This window comes from Papio anubis, chromosome 4, assembly GCF_008728515.1.
Source record: "Papio anubis isolate 15944 chromosome 4, Panubis1.0, whole genome shotgun sequence".
Lineage (NCBI taxonomy): Eukaryota > Metazoa > Chordata > Mammalia > Primates > Cercopithecidae > Papio > Papio anubis.
This window is the reverse complement of record NC_044979.1, coordinates 125,414,341-125,429,009: the sequence shown is the minus strand read 5'-3', so window position 1 is coordinate 125,429,009 and position 14,669 is coordinate 125,414,341. Positions and strand designations below refer to the sequence as shown.

General features: G+C 44.6%; 1 protein-coding gene across 4 annotated transcripts in view; it reads right to left on the bottom strand.

Annotated features, from left to right (window-relative positions):
* Positions 1 to 538: 538 nt before the first annotated feature.
* LANCL2 (LanC like 2) overlaps positions 539 to 14,669 on the bottom strand; it is a 63,813-nt gene continuing 49,682 nt past the window's right edge. For all 4 annotated transcript variants that reach the window (XM_003895962.5, XM_031665430.1, XM_031665429.1 and 1 more), the window contains exons 7-9: positions 8,727 to 8,903; positions 5,807 to 5,879; positions 539 to 3,062 (exon numbers count right to left, since the gene is read on the bottom strand). In XM_003895962.5, the coding sequence (XP_003896011.1) occupies positions 2,968 to 3,062; positions 5,807 to 5,879; positions 8,727 to 8,903 (345 nt within the window). In that variant the 3' untranslated portion in view covers positions 539 to 2,967. The remainder of the gene's footprint in view (positions 3,063 to 5,806; positions 5,880 to 8,726; positions 8,904 to 14,669) is intronic.

Here is a 14,669-nt window from a genome sequence, read left to right as displayed (position 1 = left end):
CAGCGAGCCGAGATCACACCATTGCACTCCAGCCTGGGCAACAAGAGCGAAACTCAGTCTCGAAAAAAAAAGAAAGAAAGAAAGAGAGACCTGCAACTAGAACATCGTAACGCAAGCAACTGCCTTTTTTTGGTTTTGTTTTTGTTTTTCTGAGATGGAGTCTCATTCTGTCTCCAGGCTGGAGTGCAGTAGTGTGATCTCAGCTCGGTGCAACCTCCAACCTCCACCTCCTGGGTTCATGTGATTCTCCTGCCTCAGCCTCTCCAGTAGCTGAGACTACAGTGGCTGCCACCACACCCAGCTAATTTTTATATTTTTAGTAGAGACGGGTTTCACCATGTTGGCCAGGATGGTCTCGATCTCTTGACCTCGTGATCTGCCCACCTCGACCTCCCAAAGTGCTGAGATTACAGACATGAGCAATCAAGCCCAGCCACAACTGTCACATTTTTAAGTGAAGAATCCAACCTTCGGAACAGTTGCCATTGCTCCTAACCAATGTCACTCTCAAACACGGAGAAATGAAAATGAATGATGATTCCATAGGTCAACACCACAGAACTGGCTTTTACTAACAAAACCAAAGAACCTCAAACACTTTTTGTGGACATCAAATTCCTTCCTTCATATTTTAAAATGACATTATGCATGTACATATTTTTAAAATTTAGACACATTTTAGAGAACACAATTGTGAACACAAATCCAAGAAGTGAATGAGATGTACTAAAGTCTGATTCAAACACTTCCCTTCAACTGACTTCTGTCAATCCTCTGTCCTGTGAAGTAAGTCCTGTTTCTCCTTTGCCTGCAGGGACTGAGCTGGAATTACTGTCACACAGCAGCACATGTGACAGACATGAGGCAGGGGTTAATGCAGAGTCACAGAACAGCACCTCTGTTGACATCTAGTGGGTAAGTAGGAAGGTGTCAACCCAGGTGGCTTTTTTAAAAACCTGTAAATAAAATCTCCTCCTTTATTCCACAGATTTTAAAAAATCTTTCCCTCAGTGTGTTAGAAAGACTAATAGTATTTTTCAAACATGTGTGTGGATGGACTCACCTGGGGAGACACCTGGATCCTAGGCCACCTTTGTGGCTGCTCTGCAGACGCCTGGCTGCACCAGCTGCCTCCTCCTCTGAGAGGGGCCGCCCTGGAGAGCACCGTGCTGGCTGTGTTGCCTACTTGCTTTCCTTGGGAAACGGGGACGCAGGACCTCTACCGAGTGCTGTGATGTGTTATGTTTTGAAGAGGTGGGTGGGGAGGATGGGAACAATGTTATTTGGATGTGATTGGACATCGTGTGAGGTCTTCTGCAAAGCAGCTGCCCTCAGCTCGTGGATGACAGCATCCTGCCTGCAGGTTGGGCTGCTGGACTGCCTGCAAAGCCCATCAGCGGGTCCAGGAGGTCAGGTAAAATAGGATCAGGATGAGTTCTATTCACAGAAGTCGTCAATCTAACATGAAAGAAAATAATCATGACTCAGGAGCAAGGGTGTCTGCAGCAAAGAGACTCTCCAGGCATCGTTTAGAAGCTGAATGTCACACATTTAGGGTGCCAGCTCCACACATAATCACACAAGTAAAAAGGAGGCTTTTCTCCTAAACTGACATTCTTTTTTCTCCTTTCTGAGAGGTGTGGACACTGGGGCTGGGAAATGCTCAGGCTGCCCCCTGCAGACGAGGACTGGGCTGTTAAGAGAGTCCACTTGTCTTTCATGACACAAGCCTTAGCTCACAAGACGAGAAGTCCTTAGTCCCAGACCACCTGTTCCAGGATGACAGAAACCCTTCTAAAAACTGAAATCTATGTGACAGAATGAATGAAGGTAGGCTAACCCAAATTACTGCTCACATTTTTTTAAATAAAAGTCACACAAATACCATAATGATGTTGGTTAGAACATTATGTTTCTCATATCTATAAATGAGGGCTAGTACTTATCACCCAAAAGTAGACAAAAAACATGAAATGCATTCATTCCAAATTTAGACTTTGATAACTTTCCAAAAGGTTGAAATAAGTTTAATTGCAGGGACATGAGTCCAGCTGAGTGACTTTCTGTTCATCTATAATAACCCATCTGGAACTGTATTTACTCTTCTTAGAACAGTAACTTATAACGCTGATAAACTGAGGTGGAGCCTGTTTTAGTAACATACACCTGGGTAAATGTTCTGGAACTGCCAGTGCTTAGTCACTGCTGCCTACAGTGTGGCCACCAAAGGCTTCTTGGGAAAGCTCCCTTTGGGTCCAGAAGTCTCACCCTCAAAGCTCCGGCTGCCCTGGACCCTACACAAAGCACCTGAAGCCTCTGCTGGGAATGGGGCCCTGACAGAGCCGCAATGCACCCTGAGGCTTCTTTAAAACACGAAGGTGAGTGCAAAATCCAAACAGGAAGCGTTCAGCTGTGCCCTCCCAAACCACCCCAGCACGCCCCTGCGGAACTGCTGCTCCTGTCCGTCCTTGGAGTGGTGGTTCCCTCATACTCATCTGGAAGGTGCCACAGGAAAGGCTGACAATGTATTATCACTAGGATAGACCCTAGATAATCTTTCTGATATACCAGATAGACATCACCTGTTCCCTCGTTTGTCAATATGGAAGAAACCCCACTTTATACATTTTATACAGAAAAGTGGACACTGCCATACATTCATGCGTGGTCAGCTCTGAGCCCCCAGGAATAGAAGGGCCTTCCATTTAAAACAACTTACACCTGGATACAACAAACACCAAGAAACATGCAAACACTACAGAGAATCTGGATGTGAAGAAGTCATATTTTACACTGATGAGGGTGCCGTTAATGTTGATGGATGGCTTCGATCACTCATGCTCTAATAGAGGGGCCTGTGACAGTGTCTGCTTCTCTTTCAGGATTCCCAGTTGTTTCTGTGTCAGGCACTAAGCAATCTGGTGGCTTTTGTTCCAAACAGGTATTTTAGTTGTCTTTTTGCACCTTTTAATCCCTCTTCGAAGAGTCAAGTTCAAATGCTGGAAACCGTGATGTCTCTGGTCCCAGGACATCGGAGAGAAAGTGAATAGCGCCAGCCATGCCTGCAACGTAAAATGAGGAGCCTCTTACGAATGGCACAAGGGTAGTGTCTAAGACAGTGACTTTTAATCATTTCCCTTACCAGGGGCTGCAAGCATGTGGGAAAGGTGCTGAGGACTCTAAAGATGACTTCATTAAAAAACAAAGATATCCTTATATCTAGCACCCAACAGGTAATATAATAATACCAGCTTTCCTCACGGTCTTATATTTTAAAAATTGGTTACTGGGCTTTAATCTTATATCTTGAAACTTTAAGGTGACATCATAGAATCGCTATGGAACTTATGGATGCTGCTAATTACGATACTCCTACACATGGAGCTTCCCCTCAAGAACCTGTATATGCTCAAAGTTGCTTTTACATCTTCTTGATATTTGGTCAAAATCCCCACCCCAAATCACTGCAGTAATTAAGCAGCGGGTTTTCAACTAGACTCACAGCAGCATAGGAAGGGTATGGGATGGGGAAGGCGCTAGTAGCCCACCAAGGCCTCCAAGTCTCCTGTCCCCACTCAAATCAGAACAATTCCTCCCTTATAGGGTTTTTGTTTACAGTTTTTCTTTTGATATAAAATTCACGTACAATGAAACACACAAATCCAAAGTGTACTTCTCTGAGGGTTTGTCAAAAGCATATACACCTGTGCAAAAGAAACGCGATTAAGACCTGGAATATTTCCATCACCCCACAAGTTCCAAGTGCCCCTCTCCAGTCCCTCCAGCCCCTGTGGTCCCCCCAGGGGTAACCGGCAGCCTGGTCTTGGTCCACCAGGGATTACTTCTGCCTGCTTTGGCACTCTTAGGAGCATGGCCACAGTGTACAGCCCTTGCATCTGGTTCCTTTGTCAGGGTTCCTGCAGTTCATTCATGTTCTGTGCGTGTCCATAGTTGGCCCCGTCATACTGCTGAACAGTACACTGCAGACCGTTTCTCCATTTTGCCTACTGGAGGTCATCTGGGGTGTTCCCAGCCTTCTCTGTAAGTTTGTTTAAAGAAAGGGTTCCAGAAACTTATTTAAAAAATCAGAAAACCACTGACCTAGGAGTGCCCATGAGAAGTAAACAGGGACCCATAACGAGCATAGGAGGCCCCACAGCAGGCCCTGCGGGGACGAGCCTGGCTTTCCTGCTCAGGTGTGTGGGCAGCAGATCCACTGGGTGGCGCGCTCCAGCAGGCGTGGGCTCCTCCAGAAGAGGTGCCAGGTGCCAGGGAGCCCTCCCAGTGGCTCTTCCAGCCAGCCAGTTTGCCACAATGGCCTGCATTGCTAGGCACATGGACTAATGATCCCTCCATCCCGACGGGAATTTGGTGAGAGTCCCCCACAGTTCTGTCTGCCAGGCACTGGCGAGGCACAGGGGAAGGAGGTGACCTATGAATTTCCCACCTTTAGGGTCCAAAGCTTTCGACCCACTGGGGCTCTGGAGGTGCTATTATCAACTAGATAAACTCCATTTAGAGTGCCGGCATTAACTCTGTTATACCTGATGCAAATGCATTGCACTTTTATGACATCGAGGACTAAAACTTTTATTCTAATAAATACTTTTTCCTTATGAGTTCTTTGAATATTAAAATGATCATCTTCTGCAAAAGATGTGACACATGCTCTATTTTCTGCTCATATTTCTAAAAAGTGATTTAAAAATATTACCAGTATAAAAACTAAAACAGGACATACCACTACAGATGATGTAGACAGAGGATGATAAGGGGATACTACCAATAGCGTACACTTATGAATTTCACCACATGTACACAATTAACCGATTTCCCCAAAATTACAAACTATGACAGCTCACCCAATATGAAATAGATAACTTGAACAGCCCTGTAACTATTTTAAAAATTGAATTTCTTTTAAAAGTCTAGAAAAATAAATCTCCAGACCTAGAAGTTTGTACTAGAGAATTCTACTAAACATTTAAGTTACATTAATACCAATTCTTCCACCAATTAACACACAGTCTGTCCCAGAAAACGGAAGAGAAGAAGATACTTCTCAACACAGTTTGTTAGGTCAGTATGACCCTGATACCAACACCAGATAAAGACAGCACAAAACAGGAAAACTGTAGGCCAGTACCCTTCATGAATAGAGATGCAAAAACCTTTACCAAAATATTAGCAAACAGAAAGCACGCCCACACCCACATATAAATCTAATGAATATCCGGGCCTGTTTGTGGGGCTTCTCTGTTTGTGCTCCAGTCTTCCCTCCCCTGTGCCCTCGGTGGACTTGGAATCCTTGCTGCTTTCACTGACTGCCTATCGGTGCTCTTCTTTTCAGAACTTTCTTCAACATTCACTTTTGCTATTTTTCTAATTACCAATATTTCTAATTGCCAATATTAATTATTCATACTTCTTTATATAATATTAAATATATATTAAGTAATTAGTAAAGCTTCCCATGAATACACCAATATTAAGTACGCAACATTACAGATGAAACACAGAGGAGTAAACTATTTCTTCCATTGCTGACAGCAAGCCGCCTAGGTTCTGTCTGCAGAGACACCTCACAAAAAACCTAACAGCACTTGGAAGACATTCACAGGAGCAAAAAAAATAGGTAAGGTGAGGAGATTCAACATAATTTTCAGCAATATGCTAATTTGCTGACTTATTTTACAGTTTGGAAGTATTACTTGAGCCAGGTCAAATGTGAACAGTGCCAGTCCACAGGGGTAAGAGAACCAATTTCACCCATACATTTAAACCATAGCATTTTTCTCACTCTTACCTTCAAAGAGTGAATAGGGTCTGTCAGGAATGCGGCACCCGTGTGCTCCGTAATCTAGACACCACTCTGCAAACTGGAAAGAAAGGGATTTCTTTTTAAGACTGGAGTTTCTACTTGGTGAAAAGGTAATAAATGAGAATGCAATGTCTTCACAGGAATTAGGGAAGTGGACCCCCAGCTGTAGGGCATTCAGTGTGGGCTCCACGGGCTCCTGCGCCCCCTCTTCCAGGGGCAAGGCCTCGCAAGTCTTGTCACCTCTGCTTGTGGCTGCCTCAGCTGTAGAGTGGGGTCTGCCTTACGGCTGCTGGGAAGTCCGAGGTGAAAACTGAACAGCTCAATGACACTCTGTTCTCCCTGGCACCTTCCTCCTGCCGCTTCAGCTGACGATTCTAGAAGCAACTCGAAACGCCTGCTCTATCCTGAACAAAAAACCCTGGCTCTAAAACGGCCCTCAGCAGCAGCTGCCAGCTCCCCCGGCCCCAGCTGGGAAACAGCTTCAGCCCTGCCTGGGGCACCGCCTCTCACCGCAGCCCCTCCACAGCTGCTGCTTGGCAGCCTCTCTACCTTCACAGCCCCTGGCTCTCAGCCCTTCCTGTGCTCTCCTCTGAGCTCCTTGACCCTTTTTTCTTAGACCTCTTCAATGGGTATTTCCATATCGTTTTAATAAACTTCCCTTTTGTGCCTAAGCTAACATAATTTGAAGAGTCATTTGTACACTAAGAATCATAAGTAACAAATACGAGGAGTATCAAGTTCAGCACACGTAAAAAGAAACTCACTCTGTTTTTACCCTCCCAATCTGCTCACTCTTAGCTTGTCTGATGGCCCATCTACCCAGTTTTCCGAGTCAGACAACAGAAAGACATTCAGATATTTCCATCTTCTCCACATTTAAAAACATGCATTAAATTCTGTGGGCTTTACATCATACGTGTTTCTAAATGTCTCATTTTTTATCCCAACCTATGCTTTGGTTTATAACTCAACATTTCTTGCATTAATTACTAAACCGCTATTTAGGGAAACCCAAGTTCGCCTCATTCTTCCTACTGGGACCACAGCGATCTTTCTAAAAGAGGAGTCTGAACATGGATTCCAAACCCTTCCATGAGCCCCCATCTTCCAAATCGGTATCCAATGCTAGCTGATTACTAAAATTACTGGAGGAGCTTGAAAAATATTAGTGCTGGGGGTTCCTCATTTAACTGGTCTACAGTGAGGTCCAGTCATTATTTGAAAGCTTCCCAGTGGTACAAGGTTGAGAACTACTGGCTACAGGGAAGGACTAACTTTCTCCGGCCTCCACCCACCTGTCTGACTTCACCTTTCCTTCCTCACACCTTTCCTCACACATTTCCTTCCCTTTGCACCCCAAAGGCTGAAGTGCTTACGGAGTCAGGAACACACTGAGCTGGTTCCTGCTCTGCAGCTCTGCCCAGGCTATTCTCCTTATCAGAACTGCATTCCACCTCTGCAGGACACCCCTGACTGGCCCACCTGAAAAACCCCTCATCTTTAAAAAACCGGCGGCATCTCAACCCTCCTGCATTGCCCATATTTGCATAATCATCTACCATCATCACATCATCAAGGCTGGCCCAGGCCTGTGGAATCTGGCTGCTCCCCGCTTGCTGGCTCCTGTTCTGCCCCATCCCCCGTGCTCCAGCCATAGTGTCTGGGCGCTCACACCTCCGGGACTTCGGAACAGCAGTTTCTTCTGCTGACCTGCCATGCCAAATTGGGCCCTGCCCTCTTTGCTTCCACAGCCTCCTGCATGCTTCCATCAGTGGGGGAGCCACAGATGTGCGTGCATTTTCCGGCGCACCAACGAGGTGGGGCCCATTCCATTTGGGTTGAGAAAAGGCTTCATAAAGTAACAGATATTCAAAAAGTATAAAGAACACATCAGCCGCAATGCCTCCATCTAACAAGGGTCACTGTACACACTTTAGTGTATTTTCTTCCAATCTTTTTTCTGTGTGCACACAACTACATTCTGTGAAATGTGTACATAATAAGAATACTAGCAAACATTTACTGAGTCTTGCTCTGTGCCATTCATCTTCAGTGCATGTTTACTGAGTTTCTACTAGGAGATATACACTGCTCCAAGTACTAGTGTAGAATAGTGACCCAGACAAACAAGATCAAGAAGCTTATGTTCTACCAGCCTACATACTCAAGAAACACGCAAAAATATACAACGAGCAACTGAGTGATCATCCACTTGGGGGTCTCAAAAGTCCTTCTTAGAATGTCACAGTTCAGATCAGCATGGCAAGGAGCCACCATCCACATGCTGAAGGAAGAGCGCTCCTGAAGGGAAGAGTTAACGACAGGTCCAGCGGAAACAAGAGTGACACACTCCGTTCTTAGGGCGGCATGGCTGTATTACGGCAGGCTAGAGGGCAGGGTACGGTGAGGAGACTAGGCAGAGACACAGAGGGGGCCAAGGTGCGCAGGGCTCTGTCAACCTGGCGGAGGAGTGCAGGCTCCATCTACAGTCGATGGGAAGCCGCTGGAGGGTCTGGCAGGATGATTACAGACGATCTGCACATTAGCTCAGTTCTGCTTGCAACATCCTTAGGAGGTGGGTAGTATTTTTTTTCTATCTGTACAAATGAGGAAACTGAGGCTTGAAGAAGAGACACATTCAAACTCATAAAGCCAATAAATGGCACAGGTGGTAATTGTCATCAGGCAGTGACTCCAGGACACATATTCTTCAGAAGCCATTGACATTTGTGCTCCCCATTCTATAGACAGGGACACTGTGGCCCAGAGAAGTCGCAGACAAAGCTGTGTCAGAAGAAAAAAAGGAAGCTACAGAGTTGGGAGAAACAGATTAAAAGAAGGAACAAGAGTTGTACTTCTGGACTCTGTGCACACTCGGAAGCAGTTCCAACAGAGCCACCCTCACCTTGCAAGCTCGGTAGAGGTACTTCTTATCCTGCGTGAGACGGTAAAGGGACAGGAAGGAGTAGCCGTTGCCAGCAGTCCCATGGCAGATCCCGTAGCCCTTCCGCAGCAAACCTCGCTGCCAAATCACATCGCTACACTCCATGGCCTCTTTCAAGTACTTCTCCTCCTTAAAGACCTTGGCAAATTAAAAACAAAGCAGTGTTAAAAAGACAGTTTCAATGACGAGCTGACAAAATACTTTCCCTTTCTGGTTAGGACATGGCATGATATTAGGAAAACTGAAATGGTACTGGGGGTGAAAAACAGACAAACAAACAAACAAACAAACAAACAAAAAACAGCAGCAACACCGTACATAGAATCTCGCAATCTCAATTCATTAGCCCAGTGGTCTCCAACCTTTCTGGCACCAGGAACTGGTTTTGTGGAACCATTTTTCCACGGCCAGGAAGGGGAGTTGGGGATGGTTTTGGGATGAAACTGTTCCACCTCAGATCATCAGGCATTAGTTAGATTCTCATAAGGTGCACGCAACCTAGATCCCTCGCATAAGCAGTTCATGATACGGTTCGCCCTCCTACGAGAATCTAACGTGGCCGCTGATCTGACAGGTGGCAGAGCTCAGACAGTAATGTGAGTGATAGGCAGCGACTACAAACACAGTTGAAGCTTTGCTTGCTCGCCGCTCACCTCCTGCTATGCAGCCCGGTCCCTAACAGGCCACAGACCAGTACCAATTCACAGCCTGGGGGCTGGGCTGGGGACCCCCGCATCAGCCTATTCCCCTTGTCCTCCTTCTGTTTTACAGTTTTACTAAAATAATTCTAAAATTTAGTCTTTAAAATTAAAATTAAAGCTGCCATATCTTTTTGGTAAGATGTTTTTCTTGTTTCTTGGCACGTACATCCCATAGCTCTAAAATTTCTGCTCTTGTAGAAGGCAATCGAGAGTGAGGCCCTGTTAGCAGGGCAAGAATGTCCAACACACTGGTCAGTACACCTCAACAGGACCTGAAGACCCTGCCCCACCAGGCTGGCAAGATCCATCTTCACCCATCCCAAGGAAGCTGGCACACAGCTTTCTGGGGTCCAGGAGCAAGCATCACCTCCCTGAGTTGTTTATATGGTCAGCTGCAGAGACAGGCAGGCTCAGTGAAGGCAAGAGACGGCAAGAAGAAGCTGTGGGTTTTCACCTCCTGAGATTCCCTTGTACATTTTCTTCTTTCTCCTCACATGCCATGTACTGTTTTCCTGATCCTTTCCTCAGAGTCTGTTCTTAGTTATGTCTACCTGCTAACTCATCCCATTCCAGTGCAAATGGGTTTTGGACAATGGATCAGAGGCACAAAGGTCATCACTACTTGGGTGGCAGGTCAGGTCCCTCTACTTGTGACTGATTAGCTGGGCACTCAGTCGAGAACGGCTCTGAGGTTGCAGGAAAAAGGCGGAGGTGGGGGGACTGGGCACGAACTGCGACCAGTGTCTACAGAGGGCAGAGCGGGAAACAGAGGCACAGCAAATCACCAGGGAGATTAAATGTTCCCAAAGTTAGGCTGTTAGGGAATCAGAAGCAGGACCCCCTCTGTCAGTCACAAAGGCAGCTAAGATGTGGGCTCTGGGGTCAGACAGCCTGACCTGAGTCCCTACTGTCACCCTTTAACTGTGTGACCTTGGCTAAGTCACTGAAAAGTCTATGTCTTAGTCTTCTCAACTATAAAAGGATGACCGTCCTTCACCTCAGTGGCTTGCTATGAAGATTAAGATGTGATCACATCCTTGGAGCTTCTGGAACAGTGCCTGGCACATGGGAAGTGCTAGCTATTTCTTGGCTATGATTAACCATTACTCTTTCTATGGTATCGTGCCAGCACACATACTTCATCCTGTCACTTGCATCTTAAGCCTCTGCAAATGAACTGTAAAGGAAAACATGTTTTCCCATCCTAAGGAAATATTTGGTCAAAGCTAATGGGCGAGAACATATTGTTTGAGAGGTTGTGTCCTGAAATCACACAGAGTGAGGACAGCCCTAAATTAGTGAGCCAGAGCTGCCCCTGCTGGTGGGAGCCCGGGTGACTGAGGGTCCACATGGAAACCGAACAGGGTTCCTTCATGCCGTCCCTGCGCCTGCGAGGCTGAGGCTGCTAGAGCCATGCCCACAATGCAGCCTGCACTGCTGCTTCTCAGCACCAGCAGCCTACCATGTCTGCTCCTGCCACCACATACACTCATGCTCTAAGCAAACAGCTACTTCTAACAGCGAGACATCCGAGAATTCAGAACTACAGAAAAGAGCTCCTGGACTAAATCACAGATTCATCTTCTCCACATTGTATTACAGCAATCATACATGGGCTACAAAATCCATGTACTTATCCACATTCCCTCCCCCAAATGGTAAGTTTCCCTGGGCAGTACAGGACAGAAAGTGCAGAAAGACAGCACAATGCGAAGGAAAACCTGAGGGCTCTGGAGTCAGTCAGACACAGGGCTAGAGTCCCTGTTCCACCACGGCAGGCTGTGACTTCAGGTCAGCTGCCGCACCCGACCTGGGCCTGTGCGCCCATGCTACAAAACGGATGGATCCCAAGGTGACTCAAACGTCAGAAATAGAGACAAGGGTTTTAGGCAGTTATTAGAAATATCTTCAAAGATGAAAAGGGGACTATACTCATCATCAGTGAACCCTCAGAAGAGAAAGGCAGAATAAGACAGAAACAAAGGGATATTCTGGACCTAGAAAAACATCAATAGCTAAAATTACAAAACTCGCTGGGTGGGTTTACGAGCAGGCTGGACATAACAGAAGAAATCATTAGTGAATACAAAACCAGGGAAATAGCAATCATCTAATCCTAATTACAGAGAAGAACAAGAAATCTAGAAAACAAAAGCCTCAGGAACCTGCAGGAAAAGAGGAGCCAGTCACCCAGTGTACTAAAAGATACACGTTTACAAGTTCAAGTTCAAAGGATCTTAAGCACGATAAATACAAATACATCTAGGCGCGTGACAGTTAAACTATTAAAAACCAAAAATTAAGAGGAAACCGTGAAAGCCTCTAGAGAAAAAGCACACGTTCCATACAAGAGAACAGTGCAGAGAATGACTTGGAAACAACAGAGGTGGACGATGATGGAACAATGCCTTTAAAGCACCAAAAAGAAAAAAAGTCAACCTAGATTTCCCCATCCAGCAAAAATGTATTTAAGAATAAAGGTGAAATAAAAACAAATTTAAGACAAATGAAAATCAATTTGTTGTCACCAAACCTATGCTAAGTAAAATTCTACAGGATTAAAGAAATAATACCGGATAGAAATCAGGATCTTCAGGAAGAAACAAAGACCACTAAAAATGGGCACTACATAAATAAATAATAAAACTATCTTTTTTGCTTGTATCAATTAAAATAAAATATGCAGGGCTATTTAAAGCAAAATTTCTGGCCAGCCATGGTAGTTCACACCTGTAATCCCAGCACTTTAGGAGGCTGAAACAGAAGGATCACTTGAGCCCAGGAGTTCGAGACTAGCCTGGGCAACACAGTGAGGACCTTGTCTCTTCAAAAAGAATTTTTAAAATTAAAAATAAAGCAAAAATTCTAACATTATATCAGTGGTTTACAACATTCGTAGATTTTATAAATATGGCAGATAGAGTGCAAAGCTCTGGAGTAAGCAGAACCACCTGCCTATGAGTTTCTTACAGTTTATGTGAAGTGGCTCAGTGTTAACTCTAAGGAGATTATGAAAAGCTAAGGATATATATTGCAACCCCTGTAGCACTAGTAAAAAAAATATGCAAATAGATACAGTTAAAGAGTTAACAGAGGCCCAGGCACGGTGGCGCTCACACCTGTAATCTCAGCACTTAGGAAGGCCGAGGCGGGCGGATTACCTGAGGTCAGGAGTTTGAGACCAGCCTGGCCAACACGGTAAAATCCCGTCCCTACCAAAAATACAAAAATTAGCCAGCTGGGCATGGTGGCACGTGCCTGTAGTCCCAGCTACTCAGGAGGCTGAGGCAGGAGAATCACTTGAACCTGGGAGGCGGAGGTTGTGGTGAGCTGAGATCTCACCACTGCACTCCAGCCTGGGTGACAAAGCGAGACTCCATCTCAAAAAAAAAAAAAAAAAAAAGAGTCAACAGAAAAATTAAAACAGAATCTTAAAAAATTTCCAACTAATCTCTCTACCTCCCTAAAAAAAAAAAAGAAAAAAGAAAAAAGCAGGAAAGAAAAAACAGAGGGAGGAAAAACACAAAATGTAATTTAAAAAAATTTTAAATGGCAGAGCTGAATCCAACCTCATCAATAATTATATTAAATATATATGAACTAATTCCAATTAAAACACTGAGATTATTAGACTAGCTATAACACAAGTCCCATACAGGCTGAAAGCAAAAAGATGTGTCACGCAAACAGTAATTATAAAATGCTGGAGCAGCTGCATTAATATCAGACAAAGTAGATTTCAAGACAAAGAATATTACCAGAGATAAAAGGAACACTCCATGATGATAAAAGAGTCAATTCATTAGGAAAACATAACCATCATAAACATGTATTAGGACAGAGCCTCAAAATGCATGAAGCAAACAGTAAAAAAAATTAAAGAGAAGAAAATAAACAGTTGGGAGACTGTAAAACTCCTCCTCCCATGACTAAGTAAACAAACAGCTGAAACAAATATGTAAGACAAATCCGTGAGGGTCAGCACACTACAAGCCCACACAGTTTGATCTGTAAATTAAGTTCCCTGGAGTGTGGTCATGATGGTTCATTCACACACTGGCTGTGGCTGCTTTTGTGTTACAATGACAGAACTGAGTGGTTGCAGAGATTGCATGGACCGCAAGCCTAAAATATTTACTGTCCGGTCATTACAGGAAGTTCGCTGACCTCTGTAATTGAAGATCTGAACGATACATCCAACCATTGGCCTAACTGACATTTCTAGCACGCTATGCCTGACAACTAGAGAATACATATTCCATGCAAATGCACGTGGGACATTCATCAAGACAGACTAAATACTGAGCCATAAAATACATCTAAGTAAATTTTAAAACGTTAAATCGTACATAATATGTTTTGTCACAATGGAATTAAATCAGAAATCAATGAAAATATCTATACAATTCTCAAATATCTGAAAAATACACAACCCACTCCTAAATAACCCATGAATCAAAAGAGAAATCATAAGGGTAATTAGGGACTATCTAAAACTAAATGAAAATGAAAACAAGACATAAAATATTTGGGAATGGAGCTAAAATAGTGCTTAGAGGAAAATGTAAAGCTTTAAATGCTTGTATTAGAAAAAAAGAAAGGTACAAGACCTAAGATTCCACTTTAAAAAGTTAGAAAACGGCAAAGTAAATCTAAAGTCCATAGAAATAATTTTATTTATTTTTATTTTTTATGTTTTTTAAGACAGGGTCTTACTCTGTCGCCTAGGCTAGAGTGCAGTGGCACCACCATGGCCAGATAATTTTGGATTTTTTGTAGAGATGAGGTCTATGTTGCCCAGGTTGGTCTTGAACTTGTGGCCTCAAGCTATCCTCCACCTTGGCCTCCAAAATTGCTGGAATTGAGGGGCGGAGCAAGATGGCCGAATAGGAACAGCTCCAGTCTCCAACTCCCGGCATGAGCGACACAGAAGACAGGTCATTTCTGCATTTTCAACTGAGGTACTGGGTTTATCTCACTAGGGAGTGCCTGACAATCAGTGCTGGTCAGCTGCTGCAGCCCGACCAGCAAAAGCTGAAGCAGGGGGAGGCATCGCCTCACCTGGGAAGCGCAAGGGGGAAGGGAATTCCTTTTCCTAGCCAGGGGAACTGAGACACACAACACCTGGAAAATCGAGTAACTCCCACCCCAATACTGCGCTCTACCAAGGATCTTAGCAAACGGGCACACCAGGAGACTATAT